Source organism: Stegodyphus dumicola, chromosome 2 (genome assembly GCF_044657685.1).
Source record: "Stegodyphus dumicola isolate Sdum_Otavi_A_Nest chromosome 2, ASM4465768v1".
NCBI lineage: Eukaryota > Metazoa > Arthropoda > Arachnida > Araneae > Eresidae > Stegodyphus > Stegodyphus dumicola.
Window position 1 is genome coordinate 207,434,890 of NC_140769.1, and position 17,720 is coordinate 207,452,609.

The following is a 17,720-nucleotide window of genomic DNA, read 5'->3' on the forward strand; positions in this document are numbered from 1 at the left end:
CGAGTAAGGTGTGTCTATTTGGTTGTTGAATTCTAACAAATCATGGTGGTTAGGGGAAGTGTTGTAAAACTAAAACACGAATATTCCCGTTTGACACCACACACGGTGGAGAGCCAGAGTAAAGTTAAATTAATGCTTGAAAAATTGAATGAATGTGAAGTAAGCAATAACTAAGAAAAACGAATTGTTTAAAAACAAAAATTTATTGTGTCAAGAAAGTGTAAATTATAATGTATGTAGAAAGATACTGATACTTATTCCTTCCAGATGCTGGAAGGAAAGACCAAGATTGATTGATGAAGTCCAGGAAAAGTTGCTGTAAGAAGAAAGCTTTGTAACGAGCAACAGAATTTTAGTATAATTGTTACATAAGATTTTTTTTTTTTTTTTTTTTTTTGTGTAAACGAGGTTCTCGCCAGTTAGTTCAGAATTAGATAAACTTACAACAGGTCGTTTGTAGGACCTGCTTCCAAGTTTTCCAAATTCTGGCAGCGGCAAATGTAGGGTTTATATTTATTTTAACTAACATTTATTTTAAGTTTAAACTATCTTTCCTGTCAAGCCTTACTTTCCCCTGGAACTGCCAATGCCAGAATATGTAAATTTGAGTAGAACGCGCAAGGATTCAAATTATCAGCGGAAGTATTATGATTTAAATAGAAGGGAAACGAGTTCGGTGTGTGATATTCTTACTTCACGAGCGCGGAAGTAGTTAGCGAGAAATTGAAGAACCCCGCGTTTCGGCCTATGTACTTGGCGGGAAGTAGTGTTAATCGTTCAAGTGAGCTTCAAGTCTGCTGAATTAGCAGCGGTATTGTAAAACGCGGTGAGTTAGTTTTTTTAGAGAGCGTCGTAGTTAGAGTCTTGTATTTAGTTTCTTTTCAGGTTATTATTTTTATTTGACCGCCGAGTTGGCGCAGTCTGTGAGCGTCAAGAGCACGCAATTGTAATTTTTACGTTGAATAAAAAGGGACTTAAACCCTTCACAAGACTCTGTATTTTATCCAGTTTTCACAGTCACCTCTTGGTTGCGTGCAAGTTGGAGGCGCGCAACGTTACAACGTAGTAAGATTTACTTAAAGTACTGTTGGGAGTGAAAAACGAAACAAATATATAAGTAGTTAAAGTTAGACGCTATGTGAAAATATAGCAATGCTAGCATTCATGTACTATGATATAACTCAGATGATTACGTATTAGTCTGATTTCTATCTCATGAAGGAAAGTAACGTTCGTTTTTTATACCAAATATGTGTTTAAAATATTATCATTATATTTGAAATCTTAACCTCACACCTGAAGTGTCTTCATCCACCGCTGTAAAGTTTCAACTTTAGATTAAATATATAGAAACATGAGTTTTACAACACCCGCAAAACAAACATTATGAAGTACTCAAAGTGTCGGTACCAAATTTTGATTAAAATTACTCTATTTCTTGTAACCTACTGGCACTGTAAAATATATGAACTTTTGTGCACTTTTACTTTTATCTTGAATAAAAACAAGGATTTCGCAGTTTGCAGACAGAGCCGTTAAATATGAAAACCCATCATTATCATTTCGTTTCTGTATAGCCCAAATTTTACATATGGGATATTTTTCTATTAAATTCATACACTTTTTGTTTCTGACATAAGCATGTAGCAGAGAAATTTAGGCCAATAGTATTGATAGTAACAATTTCTCAGAATTAGCCAAATGATAAGTAGCTTCGTTTACAGCAAATATTAAAATATAAAATAGGCCATAAATAACGAAATGTTTAACATTAAATGTAATTTATGGAAATGTGTTTACATTATATTTGTCAAATAATAGCTGCAAACGTCGATTATTGTTTGCTTCGACATAAAGTACTGTAGCCAAGGAATTCTCCATAACTCTTGTTAAAATTTCGGGATATGACTCTTGAATTGCTGATCGAATTTGGCTTTAAACTATTGCATACAGGTTTCCTTTTAAAGAGCCCCACAGAGAAGAATATTCGGCTTGGCAATAGAAAATAATTTTCAATCTCGCGAATGCAATGATCAGTTAAAATATGAAAAACAGGATATTATTCAATTGCCAAATATTTCCTTAAAGTGAGGCATTCTTTATTCCTTAAACTATTGAACCAATCAGAAAATCTTAAAAATAATAGTACCTAATACTGGATACCACCGAATACTGAAGATGTTGGGGTACATTTGTTGCGTTAAAATAAAAGTATTTATTGAATTTCAAAGTAAAACTGATTAATGATTTTCATCCTTTGCTAGATAGCCTTTTCATCATAAATGTCCAAGTCATTTATGATGCCTGATTTAATTGCAAGTAATGGCTGTACAGTCTTAAGTAGAAAAAAATACAGCACAAAAAATTGCTTTTTACTAATTAAATCATAAAATTAATTATGCCCCATTTTTTTATAATCTTGAGTAAACTTAGCATAAAAATGAACCTGCTTTGGCAAACATAGATTAAACTACGAGTATTTCAGTTAAATAGAAAATTGCAAGACACCAACGATATGTTTAATTAATAAATCATAGGGTTTATTTAGAAAATTCCTTCATAAATTGCATATTTCACAGCAATCGTTTATAATTTCGTGATATTCTTTTCTTTGTTTCTAATCTGTAAGCATTTTAGCTGCCGAAGACAAAAAATATCTCATTATAAATCACCCGCTATATCTGTACAGAGCACACTTTCGATATACTAACATAATAGCGAAAACGATGCCCGTGGTTAATTCACAATCGCATTAATCGTAGTTCAGTCAATAAAACTCAGGAAAGAGGAATAATCCTATTTTAATTAGCAAGAAAATACTCTTAGCAATTTACCTGTCTCTGCAAGCCTTTAATCTGAAAATAAGTTCGTTTGGTTGCGTAAATTAAATTAACATTAAAAAAGAAATTGTAAATAAATACGCTGTATGTTTTTAAAGAAAAAAATTCCGTAGAAATAATGAAACTACGAGAAGGTTATAAATCTTATTAAAGAGCAATATTTTAAAGAGAACTTAAACTATGCCATTGAATTCAAACTCTCGTAAGATACGTCGGCTAGAGGATTTTTTGTACTTTACAGCACGTTAAATGTATATTCCGGATTACTTGCAATTAAATTGGACATTGGGCTGTGTATAAAAACTAATTTCGAATAATATGACATCATCCGCTATCTCTGCTCATGTCACACTCTTTTTTATTTTCTTTTTAAATTTTTCCATAGATACTTTTTTTATACTGATTCCTTGTGAGAGTAACTTTTCCCTCGTTCCTCAATAACCAAAATAATATTTTTAGATAGGGTCTAGTTAAACCTCAACCCTGTTAATCTGTTGCGGTTTTTAACTGGGAGCCAGTGTACATACATTGCACATGATAGTTTCGAAGATTATTTTATGCAAGACGATCCAGTGTCATGTTTAAAAGTTTAGTTGTTGCAAATGTCTAATTTGAAACTGACTGTTGAAATACTGAGAACAACTCAAAATACTGAACAACTGGTGCCAGACAGCTAAACTCAAATTTAGTAAACTCAAAAAATATTTTAATCCAAATACTGGTGATTGTAAAACTAAAACTTCAAGTTGAACTAAATTAGATCAATCATCAACTTTGTAAAATAAAGGATATTAATTCCAAGCTTAAATCCTTTTTGTCACAATCTTTACGCAGAAATGAGATAATATCCTCTCGAGTGTTCTGGTGTAAATCAAAATGATTATTTTCAATAAAATATACAAAACGCCATTCATTATCAAATTAAACAAATGCTGTCTCCCAATAAAAATCTATAACTTCTGAGAATTCTAAAATCACGTAAATCTCAGTATAACAACTCTTAAACTCCAGAGATAGCCACAAGCACTTTTCATTTAAATATAAACACAGAACACCTCAAAACACCAGGGAAGGATAAATCACACAAGTAAAAATTCATTTACCAGTTCAAATAAAATAATTAATCCAATACCATAGCTCATGTGATCATAAAATTAATTTCTCAACTGCACCTCCTCTATAACTTTAATACCTAGATTTGTTGAATGAAACCATGTTTTCCATAACGATCACATGTGTGACATGAAATAAACCGATAAAATAACTTAAACAAAACAGGCAATATTAAATCACTAAATACATTTTTTTAAATGTTCTTGAATAGCATAAATTAAGATAACTGGGATACTGGATCCAAACCTTATGTAAGCAAAGCACTCACAAATTAGAAACTGACTTCTAAACCTAAATTTGAGGAACATATAAATTTTTGTAATACTACAATATTTCATCTTCTGACATTTAGTAAATAATTAAATTACTTAATATAATATTCTGTGCACCTTAAATCAGTGATATTTATTATTATGAAACATTAACATTTTCCCTCATCTATTAATTTAATTTAAGTTATATCAATTAAACATGTTAAATATTCACTTCCTCAATTATTAATTAAGTAAGTAATAACATTTCAGTTTTTCAACCAACAGTAAAACGACTGCTCATGCGTTAGAAATTAAAATTCCAAAATATTAATGATTAAATATTGTGACGTCGTGGATGCTTCAGTTGTAAGGGAATTAACACTGGTATTGGTGATGCATCACTTTTTATTCACAGCACATACCACAGATATAACATTTAATTAATACATTTAGAAAACTTTAGTAGATATCCGAGCTGGTGACACGATCAGAGACGTTAACGAAGATGACACTAGTCATCACTGGACGACTGGTGATTGTAAAACTATGCCATTGAATTGAAACACTCGTAAACTATGCCATTGAATTCAAAACTAACAGTGGTAGCTTCGTGTGGAAGCAAAAATCGGCCGCTTTCAGCTGGGCAAAACTTTCGCTAACTTTTTTAAAAAGAAGCGCATTCAAAAGAGAAAGGAGTTTACGAAATAATATATTAAAATATAGTTCTCAAATATTAACATACCAAATTCACTATTCACTCTAAATTAACTCATTTACTATACACTGTAAATTAATAAACAATCCCAGAAGTCGAGTACATCAAAATTTCATTAATTATGGAATTCCAAAATACGTCCCCACACCTCAGCTCGCTGGCGGAGCTTCCCAACTCTCCGACAGGCGTCCGACCAGAAGTCTCTTCTCTTTACGCACGCGCATTACTCAGTTACGTCGTTGCCATTCACAGTTCTTTAAAATAGGTATTAAAAATGAATTATAGTCCTCGTAGTGTGAGGGGGTCGGCTAACGAAGCTCTCTCTAGTCGAGAGCATCATAGGTCTTTCTAGTAGAGAGTTCAGGAGCGTTCTTTATATAAATATCAAATAAAAAGCAAATGTAAATAAATCACTCACAGATTTCAGAACACAAGGGTCCATAAATGAGATTGAAGGTCCTAGTCCAGATTCCATATCTACTTAAATAAAGTCCGTGACAAATACGTTTGGACTGATCATTCAGTTGTCAAGATTAACAGGGCAATACGGTAATAGAAATGATCGACCTTTCCTCTTTTAGCTGCATCATAGCTGGTGATGTCCAGAATTCTTTCATTGGGAATTGCACATGTCGCAAGCCTACTTGCAACGGTGCAAAAAATCAGAAGAGTACGGAGACTGAAATGAGAAGAAGTTCGCAAACTCGTCAGACAGAACGTTTCTTTCTTTGGTTTCTGTCCTGCAGCTATAAATTCCATTTTTGTAGTTTTATGCACCCTTTCAAACGAGCCGGGAATTTCTTCACCAACTTAAACCACGAAAACCCCGAATTTTTAAGCAAAAGTCTCAGCGGCTAGAAATCATCTTTTTCTATGAAAAGAAAGAGTCTCATTTTTCGGCTGCTGGAACACTGACTCTCTTTAATTATTCACATGCGATTATTCATACGTGGCTTAGAGGGCTGTAAAGAAACGTGCCCATCAAATTTCTTAACTTCCGGGAAAGTGGACTTGAAGACCGCGGTCGGCCCCTGCGCCGCCGGACTACAGCCGAAAACTTACTTCTCTCTCTGCCTTTTCTTTTCTTTGTAAATTCAATAAGATGAAAAATCTGGAAAAATCTGCTCCTGCCTCTTGTGCAAAAACATTTAAAACTTCGGTAACACTAGACTGCGGACAGCCTCTAAATTCACCGTAGTCTCAAATTAATCAGAAATTTATATCTACTCAATTAAACGCTTATCTTGAACTTTCTCTAAACTATGAGAAAAAGGGAAATAAGTTACCTCCAAATTTCCAAGAAAATCTAAGCCCCTTCTAAAAGTGACATATCCCATTCTCGCGCCAAACTTCAAGGAAAGTTTTTAACCGTATTTTTGTCGAAGTTGCTACACCCGCAGTGATAAACAAAATAGAAAGTACTCATTTCAGAAGAAAGTCGAAATATTTCTTGCCACCAATGAGCAAAACACGTGTTCAGCCCAGAAAGGGGGGAAAGCAGCTGGCAGCCGACCACTGACCTCAGAGTGGTAGCTTCGTGAGAGCTAAAATCGGCCGCTTTCAGCTGTACAAAACTTTTCGCTAACTTTAAAAAAAAATGCGCATTCAAAAGAGAAAGGAGTTTACGAAATAATATATTAAAATATAGTTCTCAAATATTAACATACCAAATTCACTATTCACTCTAAATTAACTCATTTACTATACACTGTAAATTAATAAACAATCCCAGAAGTCGAGTACATCAAAATTTCATTAATTGTGGAATTCCAAAATCGTAATAGTTGCAAATTGTTCCAACTGACGATAATCTCTATGTTGTTACAAGTAATATTATCACTTGAAATTTCCGTTGTAGTTTATGTTGTTAGTTTTAAAAGCTGCTTCTTTGGTGGAAGGTAGAGATAAATTTTCTCCAAACCGAATGAACTTTTGTAAATAAGCATTATTTTGCAACATGTTCTTACGGAAAAGCTGTTCAAGTGTTTAAAGAGATCTTCTCAAATGTTTGCGAACTTAACAAAATACTTGGTAACCTAATTTCAAGAAACTGGGCTCGAAGTGACCGTACGTCTTTTCTGAGATTGAACAAAATGGACCAGGAATAAAATATCCCAATCATCAACAGAGAAAATAGAAAAAGGTGACATCGAAATAACATTTATGCCTTGCGAAGTGATGCTAAGTCATAAAATTTCGTTCTGCTTGGCAACATTTCATCTCACCCCTGCACCAATCAAAGAGTTCTTAAAGTTAACAGAATAAATTGTGCCTAAAATTGCAATATATTACTTGTTACAATATAGAGAGGCGTCATCATTGAAATAATTCGCTATTAACATCCATTCCAGAATTTTCAAAATTTTTCAAATTGGGATATGAGTGATTTTTGGATTATCCGATATATGAAAAAACGAGTAAATTGAACAAAAGCTCAACGTTAAATTTACAAAGCATGATGCAAAAGCAAAAAAAAACTGAATAACGTAGAAAGAATCTATCATCGGAGATCTAATGACATCGAAAAGACGATCATTGGACGAAAAGCAGAGGAAAACCTGTACTTAATGAATACTGATTAAAGCACCAATTAATAACCATGTCTAATTCTTAATAAACTATAATAATATGAGTTATATTTTATAGTTCACTATGGTATAGTATCGGTGCTGCATCTTAGGAACACAGATTCATTACTTTAAGTATTAAGTTTCACTAAATAAATCTAAAGCCTCATTCCAAAACATATGCGTAGAGTAAAAACTGTAACATTTTGCTATTTTTCAAAACTCCTTTTAAATTTTGATCAATGACAAATACTTGAAACTTCAGTTCAACTCTTTGTGGTAAGAGGATTACGACGCTTTATACCCTGTTATACCATGGTACGCACACCATTTTTGCTCCAATATTAAACCCTTGTTGGCATACAGACCTTCGCATGTGTCTTTGTCGGGTCAACATTCGGGACTAGATGTTTGCTTTCCTTACAGTAAGGAATTTCTGAGGCAAAGAAAAGTCAATATTTTCTATGGAATGTCCACTGCAGTAATGGTACTTGGCACTCTATATACGGGAATGAACAGAAGAAAATTCCTTTCCTGTGGAGTTAGGTTTATTCCAGAAGGGGAAACTTGAAATAAATTTAGTTAAGGGATACTGAAAATTCTTTTGAAAAAGAGAAAAACAGGCAGATATTTAACATTATTTTCAATGTGATCTGGGTGCTTGTTTTCCATTCTAATGTGATTTCTCTATGAAAGTAAGAGAAAATTTATAACGTTTATTTTACATTTTACTGCATTGATTTTAAAGAACGTTATAAAACACTGCAAATATTTAAAATGAAGCAAAAAAGGCAATCTTATAAAGGCGCAAAAGTTTAATAAAACTATCAATTTCGAGAGCGGTCGGTCAAGGCTCATCTTCTTCAGAAGCAATTTTTTTCTGGCGAAGGTAGTAGGGGTGACAGTTTTGCATAAAATAAACCAGGCGAACAAATCCGATACGAATGTAGCTCCGTGAGATGAAGAAAATAAAAATGAAAACCGAAAAGGCTAAGATATTAGGATTTTGAAATTGTAGTAAGAACTGAATTGGAAAAAAATGTCGTTAACTACAGAAGGCAAATTTCTATGAATATGAAAGGTTTCAAGGAAATCTAATACATAAAGCTCTCAAATAAGTTTTGGCAGTACAAAGTCAATGTTGTGTTTTCATCATATAATCATTTCACAAGATACTTTATTCAATTTACAAATCACTTTATTTATACAAAATATATCCTCACTTCACATAAACGTGTACAACTCCACGACTAACTTTCATAGACTCCTTCCCAGTTTACAATCGCTTAATGATATAATTAGTTACCATAGTTGGGCAATTAATCAGAGTTTGCTTTCAATAATTACTGCTTTCAGAGGTAGATGGCACTATGTTCGATCTGACTTTGCTCCACCTGAGTAACACAGACTTCGAACAACTTCATGTTTTTCTTGAAAATTGATTATATAAAGGATTACAATGCTCAAGCTGGAATAATTTAAGCATCCGAGTATCTACCTTTTGGCTGGTGACTATTGAAAGAGTAGCTTGTTATTCGAGCTGCTTATTGCTTCGCTTTCGAAATATTTACTGTTAAGTACGGCAAACAGATCATCGATTATTATTTATCAACGTATTTAATGTAAGCATGAAAAACAACTATTTCCTCCAACAAAGGAAGGGGGCCATCATAATGAACTATTTACAAGCTGCAGATAAGTTATTCGACTGCCTTGCTTAGGTTTAATCTTTGAAGAAGTTATAGAAAAGAATTTTTGACACAAAGTACGATATTATTAAAATCAACCAGTTTGGCGCTCTGAAAACCTTAGCAACTCTATGCACCTAAATGAATTTTCCATCTAATTATACCAAACTTATCAGAAGGCCGGTTTGGGACCAGTTTCTTTTCAATATATTTGTAAACGACATACTAGATCCTTTAATAGCCAGAACAACAAAGTATTCTAAAGCAAAACAACAGCATAGCAAAGTTAGCTCGACATTAACAACTTTTTAGTTTAGCCTAAATTATCATCCCAAAGTAGTGAGAACTGTGAAGACAAAATTTTAAATAAATAAGATATTAGTGTTAGATATAATTTTGTCTGCCTATTAGCTCCACAAATACTTTGGAATTTATTTTTATCAAGATCTTAAATTTAAAGATGCTGATTATACTTCAAAGAAAGCGAATGTTGCTTTCATGGCTATGTGCCTCCTTCCTGTTCTTTCCTATAAAATTTCTTCAAAAACAAAGACTCTCAAATTATACAGAAGAAAGCTTTATGTTATTCAAGTTAATGCGCACTGTGGTTCCTAAGAAATGTGTATTTACACAATGAACTATTTGACATATTAAAGACTTCATTTCCATCACTGCATGTAGTTTCTTTTCACAGTTTCAAAACTCTATAGCAGTTCTTGCCAATTATGATCCTGAAATGCGTGTGTGTGTGTGTGTTGTGATAATGGCAAAGCCTCGAGGGCTATCTGCCTAAGGGGAGGGATGCCTTCGTGGAGGACTTTCTAAGGGAAACTGGCTCGTATACACGTTACACGTGGGGGAAACCACGAAAACGCCCATGCAGCCAGCCCGTTCGCGGGATTCGAACCTCGGTCCGAACTACCAGTGTTCAGCGACTTTCCTATGATCCTGAAATGAAACATCGTTATAAATGTCGCCATTTCACTCTATTTATTGAATATAGTATTTGTAGTTACTTTTTAAACTAGCTTTCTTTTTTTTCATTAAGCATTTTCTATTGTGTATTTTCTATTTTCACACCGCCTCCTCTTCATAGTGTTCATTTGTGTCTTTTTCATTATGTTCCTGCCTCCAATAACAATTTTACGCCAAGTTCTCTTTCTTTGGTGTTATACTTTTCATGAGCATTTTACATCCCATGGTGTTCCCATGGCTCAAAACATTCAATTTTTTATCACTTTACTCGAATACCTTTCGTTCTTTATTTATATGATGATGCATATATGCTTATTTTGTTATCAACATCAATGGCCTAAGAGCTCTTCCTAAAACTCTTAAATGATTGTTACGCCTGAAGAATAATCATGGTTTTGTTATATGGTACGATTCCATCTTTTCATACATGCATGAAAAGTACAAGGGCTCAATAAAATGTTTGGCAACGACATTTATTTATTTTTTAGGGTCACTAGACGTGACAAACTTGTATTGGATTTTGTGAAATTTATATAACGTCGTATATTTATATAATCTGAAGTTGGACTTATGCTCCAGTATGTAGTCATGGGCAGACAATGAGTAGTGACTATTGTATAAGCATCTTGAAAAGTATTTGACGGGAACCAAAAAAGATAAAATGACGGATTTGCTTCAAAAACGATGCTTTTTATTATTGCATAATACTTGGCTGCGCGTTGCTAATGCGGTATTGAAACCCTTGTCTACACAGCATCGTCCTTCAACGCTTTAATGAAGTCTATATTTAAGGCTTGACCTTAATTTTAAGGTAGCTTCAACATTCGAAATGCAGTTTTATGAGAATACGTTCTTTTCATATTACGAAGTGTCACGCCCGCGTTGCTAAAATGCACAGCACAATGCACTGCATCTGACATTAATTATCGCTTTGAATGGTGTAATTCGTTGTAAAGGACTGACATTTGAAGAAACCAAAATGTAGAGCTCGTAGATTCATTTTATTCCGAATGAGAAAATCAGTTCAAAACTTTTCAGTAGCCTACATACTTAAAATTTTCCCAAATTAAAGCCTCTTTATATACTCAAATGACATGAAATTTTGAGATTTATAATTCGTTATGCTTTGTTTCAATGAATGTAGAAAATTTAGCTACAAATCGTTCTCCATTAATATATAACACTCTATAATACTGCAAAGTATAGAGCTGAAATTTAAATTTCGAAAAAAGTAAAATTGAAAATTCAATTAAATATAGAAAATTTAGAAATTATTTACTCTTTGTCTCGAAATCCGAATTGGTAACCATTTAATTATTGTCCTAACCACACGTAGGTTTCTTGAATAGTAGATATTTTGAGTTATCAAAAGCACTTAATATTTCATCCTCATTGCAGTGCAATTTCTATTCATTTTTAGGTTGCGAAGGAAGGAACAGCAGAAAAGATTACAACGCCTTCTTCTAACGAAACTGCAGAAAGCCAAGAAACGAAAGTAAGTACTAGTAGTTGGTCTATAAGACTTTTGTGATTATTTACGCGCCGCAGTGAGCCTAAACGATCACTGTTAGTATTACAAATTTACGACTTACAGATATCACGCATATTTGAGAAAAAAGGATTGCTTAATCTCTCTACCGCCGTAGGGTTAATGTAAAGTCACTAAAGGGTGATGAATTAAAAAACCTGAATGGCGGTAACTTGACCCGTATTCGAACCCAGATGAATGGACTGACTTCATGCTTGATTTTCGTAGTTTTCTTCATGCATAACATAAATACGAAGCAGTTTCCCTTAGAATGCCCCTGGCATTGATTCTTGGTGTGAAGAAAGACTTCACAGACTAGCAAACCTAGAATAGGTTTAACAGAAGGAGAGAGAATTGGAGAATTGCTGAACAACGATGAGGACCTAGGATGGGGAAAAGTATAGATGATTACGAAGATGGTAAAACGTGTACGAGTTTAATTAAGATAGCAAAATTAAAGTATGTCCGATTTGTCACTTTTAATCATCGACTAGACAGCAGTTACATATGCATATCAGCCTGAATGTTCTGGTTGATGCTGTTATACTGTAGAGACATTAGGTTTTTTCGTAACAGGAGACGTAAAAAATGAGCAATGCCTTCGCCGTGACTCGAGCCTCGGACCTCTCGATATGTGCCGAGCGTGCTGACCATTACACCACGAAGGTATGCTAAGAAGGCGGGAGAAATACCTTATGATACAACTTCTGACAATTGAACCATATCCTATGATAACTCACTCTGTGTATGTGAGCAAGACTGTACCTCTGAAGGTGTTTTGTGGCAACGCACTCATTAGCTTTCAGAGTCACAACCCTATAGTCTCGATCATTTGTTTACCATATTCTTTAGGATGATGTATTTTTAAAAGAGTCAGATATAATGACAAAAGGCAGATCTAATTCACATGTTCTAATTTGTGCAAGCATGAAGCATTATACCCGTAATTCCAAAGTGGCTATTGTATAATTTCAAAAAGATTAATAATGAAACTAAATCATAAGTTTTGCTCAACTTGTGCTCTTTTGGAGATACAATTTTTTTAACTAATTATCTATTATGACATCCATCAGGTTAAAAAACATATTTATTCATTCTAAGGCGATCACCACCGTCGACTGTGAGCGGCCGTCTTATAGGAGATTATAATTTTTCTTCATATTTAATCCTCTTCGTTAAAATCCACCGGACGCTACTGTTGCCTATATAACTTCCGTGCATAGTATTTGTACTGTACTATATATATAAAATATTCCTATGTATAAAAAATATTCTTGGAAAAAATCTGATAACAAAATGCTGCTTGTCGCTCATTTTTTATATTAAATACTGTTGGCAATACAATGCATTACCCATACAGCACAATACATTAATCATATAAGGCAATACTTCATCCATATAATGCAATACTTCATCCATATAATGCAATACCTCAGTCATATCTTATAACTATGCACTTTATTAATTTTACTATTGCATTACAGTACCTTAACCTTTCATTGTGATATATTAAATATGCATTACACTTCTTTACAATATAGGCAGATAGCCCTCGAGGCTTTGCCATAATCACATAAATCAAATCTTTAAAATATAATACGTTGAGTATGGTACCTGTAACCATTATGCCGCTCGCGAATATATGTACTAACGAACTGTATCTATGGACTGTAGACTATACGAGATAATCGAAATCAAGAAAAAAGCCAAGAAGTTTATTCAAAATTTAAAAAAAAAAAAAAAAAAAAAGCTTATCTTTTAAAATTCAAAAGATCAAAATTTACAAAAGACTTTCTTAAAAACTCGAAGGAAAATAAGTGATTCATAACAAGTGTCAGTTTAGGCGTTAATTGCTTATTATTAAAATTCTGAAATTCTTTTTTACAATTTGGAAAACTTCTCGAAGAATTCAAATAGTTACTTAATTTTTTATCAGTCTGTTACTGTGATTAGAACTTGTAAAGATCTGTCTCAAAACGCTAACTACTTTTTGAATGATGACCCAGAATTCTAATACTCTCTTTCAAAAGAAATAAGTCGAAGTTTCTATTCGGAAAGGAGGAAAAAAATTGACTTGTTGTTATTCATGGCCGCGAGGCACTTTTCAGTGCTTTTACCCAAATCTCAGACTACCCTATCCGCTTTCGTTACTCATTTTTCAAAAAGAAAAAAAAATGTCTTTTCTGGAGAAAAAAATAGATGCACGCTAATTATGTTCATTGCACACTTTCTTCTATTCAGCTCAGTTTCTTAGCATTTTTTCGAGCTACATTTTTTAAGCGTTGCTCGCAGTTGCCATTAGAGGAAGAAAAATTCTTTTCATTCGAATACATTTTTCGAAATGCTCCAAAGACTTTGAATCTGTTGTCGGAGTTCTTCAAAAGATGTCCTTAAGCTATATTCCTTTCTAAAAAATACAGTTTTCAGGGAAAAGTAAATAGCAGAAAATAACTTAAAACTGAGAGATGGGAGAGCAGAGGAGTGTAAAGGGGTTTAAGTACAAGCGCATGCAATTATTTGCAAAATATCACTACATTCAATTACTCGTATCTTCATGTTTTAATGTATTTTTTCGCTTCTGTATTTCTTCCAAAGAAACGAATATCGAGATGTTGCCCGAGGAAATTATTTTTTTTTCATCCTTCCCATGATAGAAAAATTATGTGTAAAATTATGTGTAACGAAATTTTAAAAAAAAATTAAAAGGATTTGAGAAGCTGAAATCCCCTTAAAGTAAACTGCAGAAGAAACTAAAGATGCTCGAAAGAATCTATCGTAAAAACAAATTTACCAGTTTTTAACTGGGTTTTTTACTTTCTGGTGTTAATATTCCATTAATTTTAAGTGTGTATTTTATACTTAAGTTACAATAATTACAATCCAATACTTTGTTTCTCCACAAATTTGCATTTGAATTATTGGAACAATAAAAGGTTTTTATTTAATTAAAAGTGACTTAAGTATTTGCATTTTTTTAATTCAAGGTTTGGAACCTTTTATTGGAACAATAAAAGGTTTTTATTAAATTAAAAGTGACTTAAGTATTTGCATTTTTTTAATTCGTGGTTTGGAGTTAGCTCGATTAACGAGATAATATTGCAGATGATATCGACGGTTAATTCAAAATCCCGTTAAATTTGAGGACAGTTAAAAAACAAAGAAAACAGGAATAAGTTAAATCATAATTAACAAAAGAATATATTATTTTGATATCCATGTTTTCAGTATTTTCAAGCAGTTTAATCTCAGAAATAAGCTCATTTGGTTTGGTAAACTAAATCAGGCTTCAAAACAAAAAGAACGGAAGAATAAAATCATTAGCAATTAAGAATTTAAGCTAAAAATAGCTGCAGTTGATGTTAAAGAAGCTAAGATGTTCATTTAATCATTATATTTATTTTTTATTTTATGTATTTTGTATTACTATTATTCGTATTCATTTTATTTATTTTTTACTGTTAGTAGTTTACTTCTAATAATACTCATAGGTTTAAAAGTTTAGGTCGTAGTGAAGCGGATACCCATTGTTTAGTTAACCAATGGTAATAATAATACTTATATAATTTGTATAATATACATTAGCAGGCTGTTTTGAATAAAACCACTCAGTACTATGACATAATCTGTTATCACAGCTGTTGGCCGAGCACTTTCTTTTTCCTTTTTCCAATATTTGTAAACAGTTTTGTTTTGCGCCGATGGTTTGAGGAATATCCCCACAGTTCTGAAGTGAATAAACTTAACCTTTAGGCAGAGTTCTGTTAATCCGCAATCCGGTTAAATAATGCAAAGAATAAAGTTATATAGCAAACTTTATTACACTTTTAAAGTCCCTTATCAATCACCCCGTTTTTTTTTTTTTTTTTTTTTTTTTTTTGTTACAAATATTTTTGTATCTCTTTCAATGAATATCTACACTGGGGGGGGAAGAGGGGGATAGTTATATCTCCCGTTCTACTAGGTCGATTGACGAAATTTAAATTGAGCTTTTTTGTTTTAAGAGCACAATTTAAGATACATATTAGATTTATATATAGCATTGTTCTAATATAGGTATTTTGCCACAAAATCGAATTTTTTCTGAAATGACATGCCAATGTTTTCCATATTTTGATTCTACGACTCAAATTATGCCTAAATTTAATTAATTATGCCTAATTTAGTACGAAATTTACGGAGAAGTTCAAAAATTTATCTTGGAGCATATTTTTCAGTATGCGCCAAGAATAATTCACTTGTCGAACTTCTTAATTTATAGCAACCAATTTTCCTTTTCCTTTTTTTTTCATTGTACGCGAGTGGAAAAAATCATCGTTCATACTTTCAAATAATTTTAACAAAATGCGTAAACCACATTTGGCGTTATTATAGCCTATAAAATATATTCCAAATTTCAAATCGCGCCAATATGTAAATTCATGTATATCTTAGAAAATTTTGAATTAAAACTCTAATTTTTTTAAGGTGTGCCTTGAAATTCAACTGCGTTAAGATGATGTTAAAAATTTCATAGGTTTTAATACATACATTTTTTCAATAAATATATAAAAAATATTTTAAAATACAAATTGTAAAAATAAATCATAAAAAATGTGTGAATTATATTTGGATTAAACTTAAACTTGAATTCTGGAAAAAGGAATCAAGTAAATTTAACAGAAAAAGAGATATTAATAAATATATATCAAATTTATTTAACACTGAAGAGCTGAATTTTAAGAGCTTATTTTTAAAACACTACTCGTGAGATTTTTACAAAAATTGTCAGTCTGGCATAATCTGAGTCGTAGAATCAAAATATCGAAAAATATTGTCATGCCATGTCAGAAAAAGTCCGATTTTGTGTCAAAATACCTATATTAGAACAATGCTATATATAAACCTAATACATATCCTAAGCTTTCGAGACATGAAAAACGCAAGTTGAATTTCGTTAATCAGTCCAGTAGAACGGAAGATATAACTGTCCTTTTTTTTCGCACAGTACATTCTGTGCAATTAAAGTAACTGAAAAAGTTACCTCGTACCATAATAATTTCACCATTAGACCTGCAATTGCTTGGTTTTGTTTCTCTTTGCCGTTTTCCATATAGCATAGTTGCTTACGTAAATACTACTACGTGATTTGCTAAGTTTTGAATTATTTCTGTAGTTTCTGGACTATATTTATCTTTGTGACAACATCATTTTAATTCTTTTTGTGTGTTTCTGCAGGTAATTAAAAGAATTACCTCAAAATTGAATAAATTCTAACTATCAAATGGAAATATTCAAAATTTTCAATATTTAAGAATAATTCATAAGATTAAAAAGAACACTTGAATTTTTGAACAGTTAGAACTCGTTATTATGGAGGCTATTCCCTACAATTACCGACGGAATAAAAATGGCATACTAATGAGGATGAATAAAACGAAATTTCATTACAGCAACCACTCTTTATAACTCTCATTTCTTCAAGACGCCAGAAGACGTTATAACGAGCGCCAACTGTAGTGCAGTTAAAATCTTATCTTCCATTAATCAAAATACTTCAGGAATACTGGAGCAATATGGTAGCTCTTCACAGTGAAATGATTTCAGTATCTATAACATACTCCTTCCAAGATATTGTGCTGATAAAAGTCTGCTACATCGCGAAAAGAATTAATTACCAAATAAATATCGGGATATGGTTAGGATAATGAATGTTGCAAGTATGATAAGTATTTTAAATTGTGCTCGTGGAAGAGGGCTGGCTTTAGCTCGCTTTGCTAGTAATATCTCTTTGCACCAAATCTCTTTAAAGTTGGTTTAATTGCACCACCACAGTTTGTCTTACTTGAAGGTAGTCATGGCCTTAGGAGTCAAACATGCCATGTGCCACACACCTTAATGTATTACAAGGTAATTCAGGCTAAGGTTAGGGATTAAAAGATTGCATAAATAAGTACTACAAATTGATATGATGCAACTAAGTCCATGCGTTAGTCGAAATAATTATTTCAGATCAAAATAGTATAAGTGCTACAGTATGAAAATAAATGTTAGAAAATGCATG

The 17,720-nt window shown here is 32.5% G+C and overlaps 1 protein-coding gene across 1 annotated transcript in view; it reads left to right on the forward strand.

Moving 5' to 3' along the window:
* Positions 1-17,720, forward strand: part of LOC118198310 (uncharacterized) — a 73,461-nt gene that overhangs the window by 45,784 nt on the left and 9,957 nt on the right. Inside the window, exon 8 of the mRNA XM_035369957.2 lies at positions 11,573-11,647. Within this exon, the coding sequence (XP_035225848.1) occupies positions 11,573-11,647 (75 nt within the window). The remainder of the gene's footprint in view (positions 1-11,572; positions 11,648-17,720) is intronic.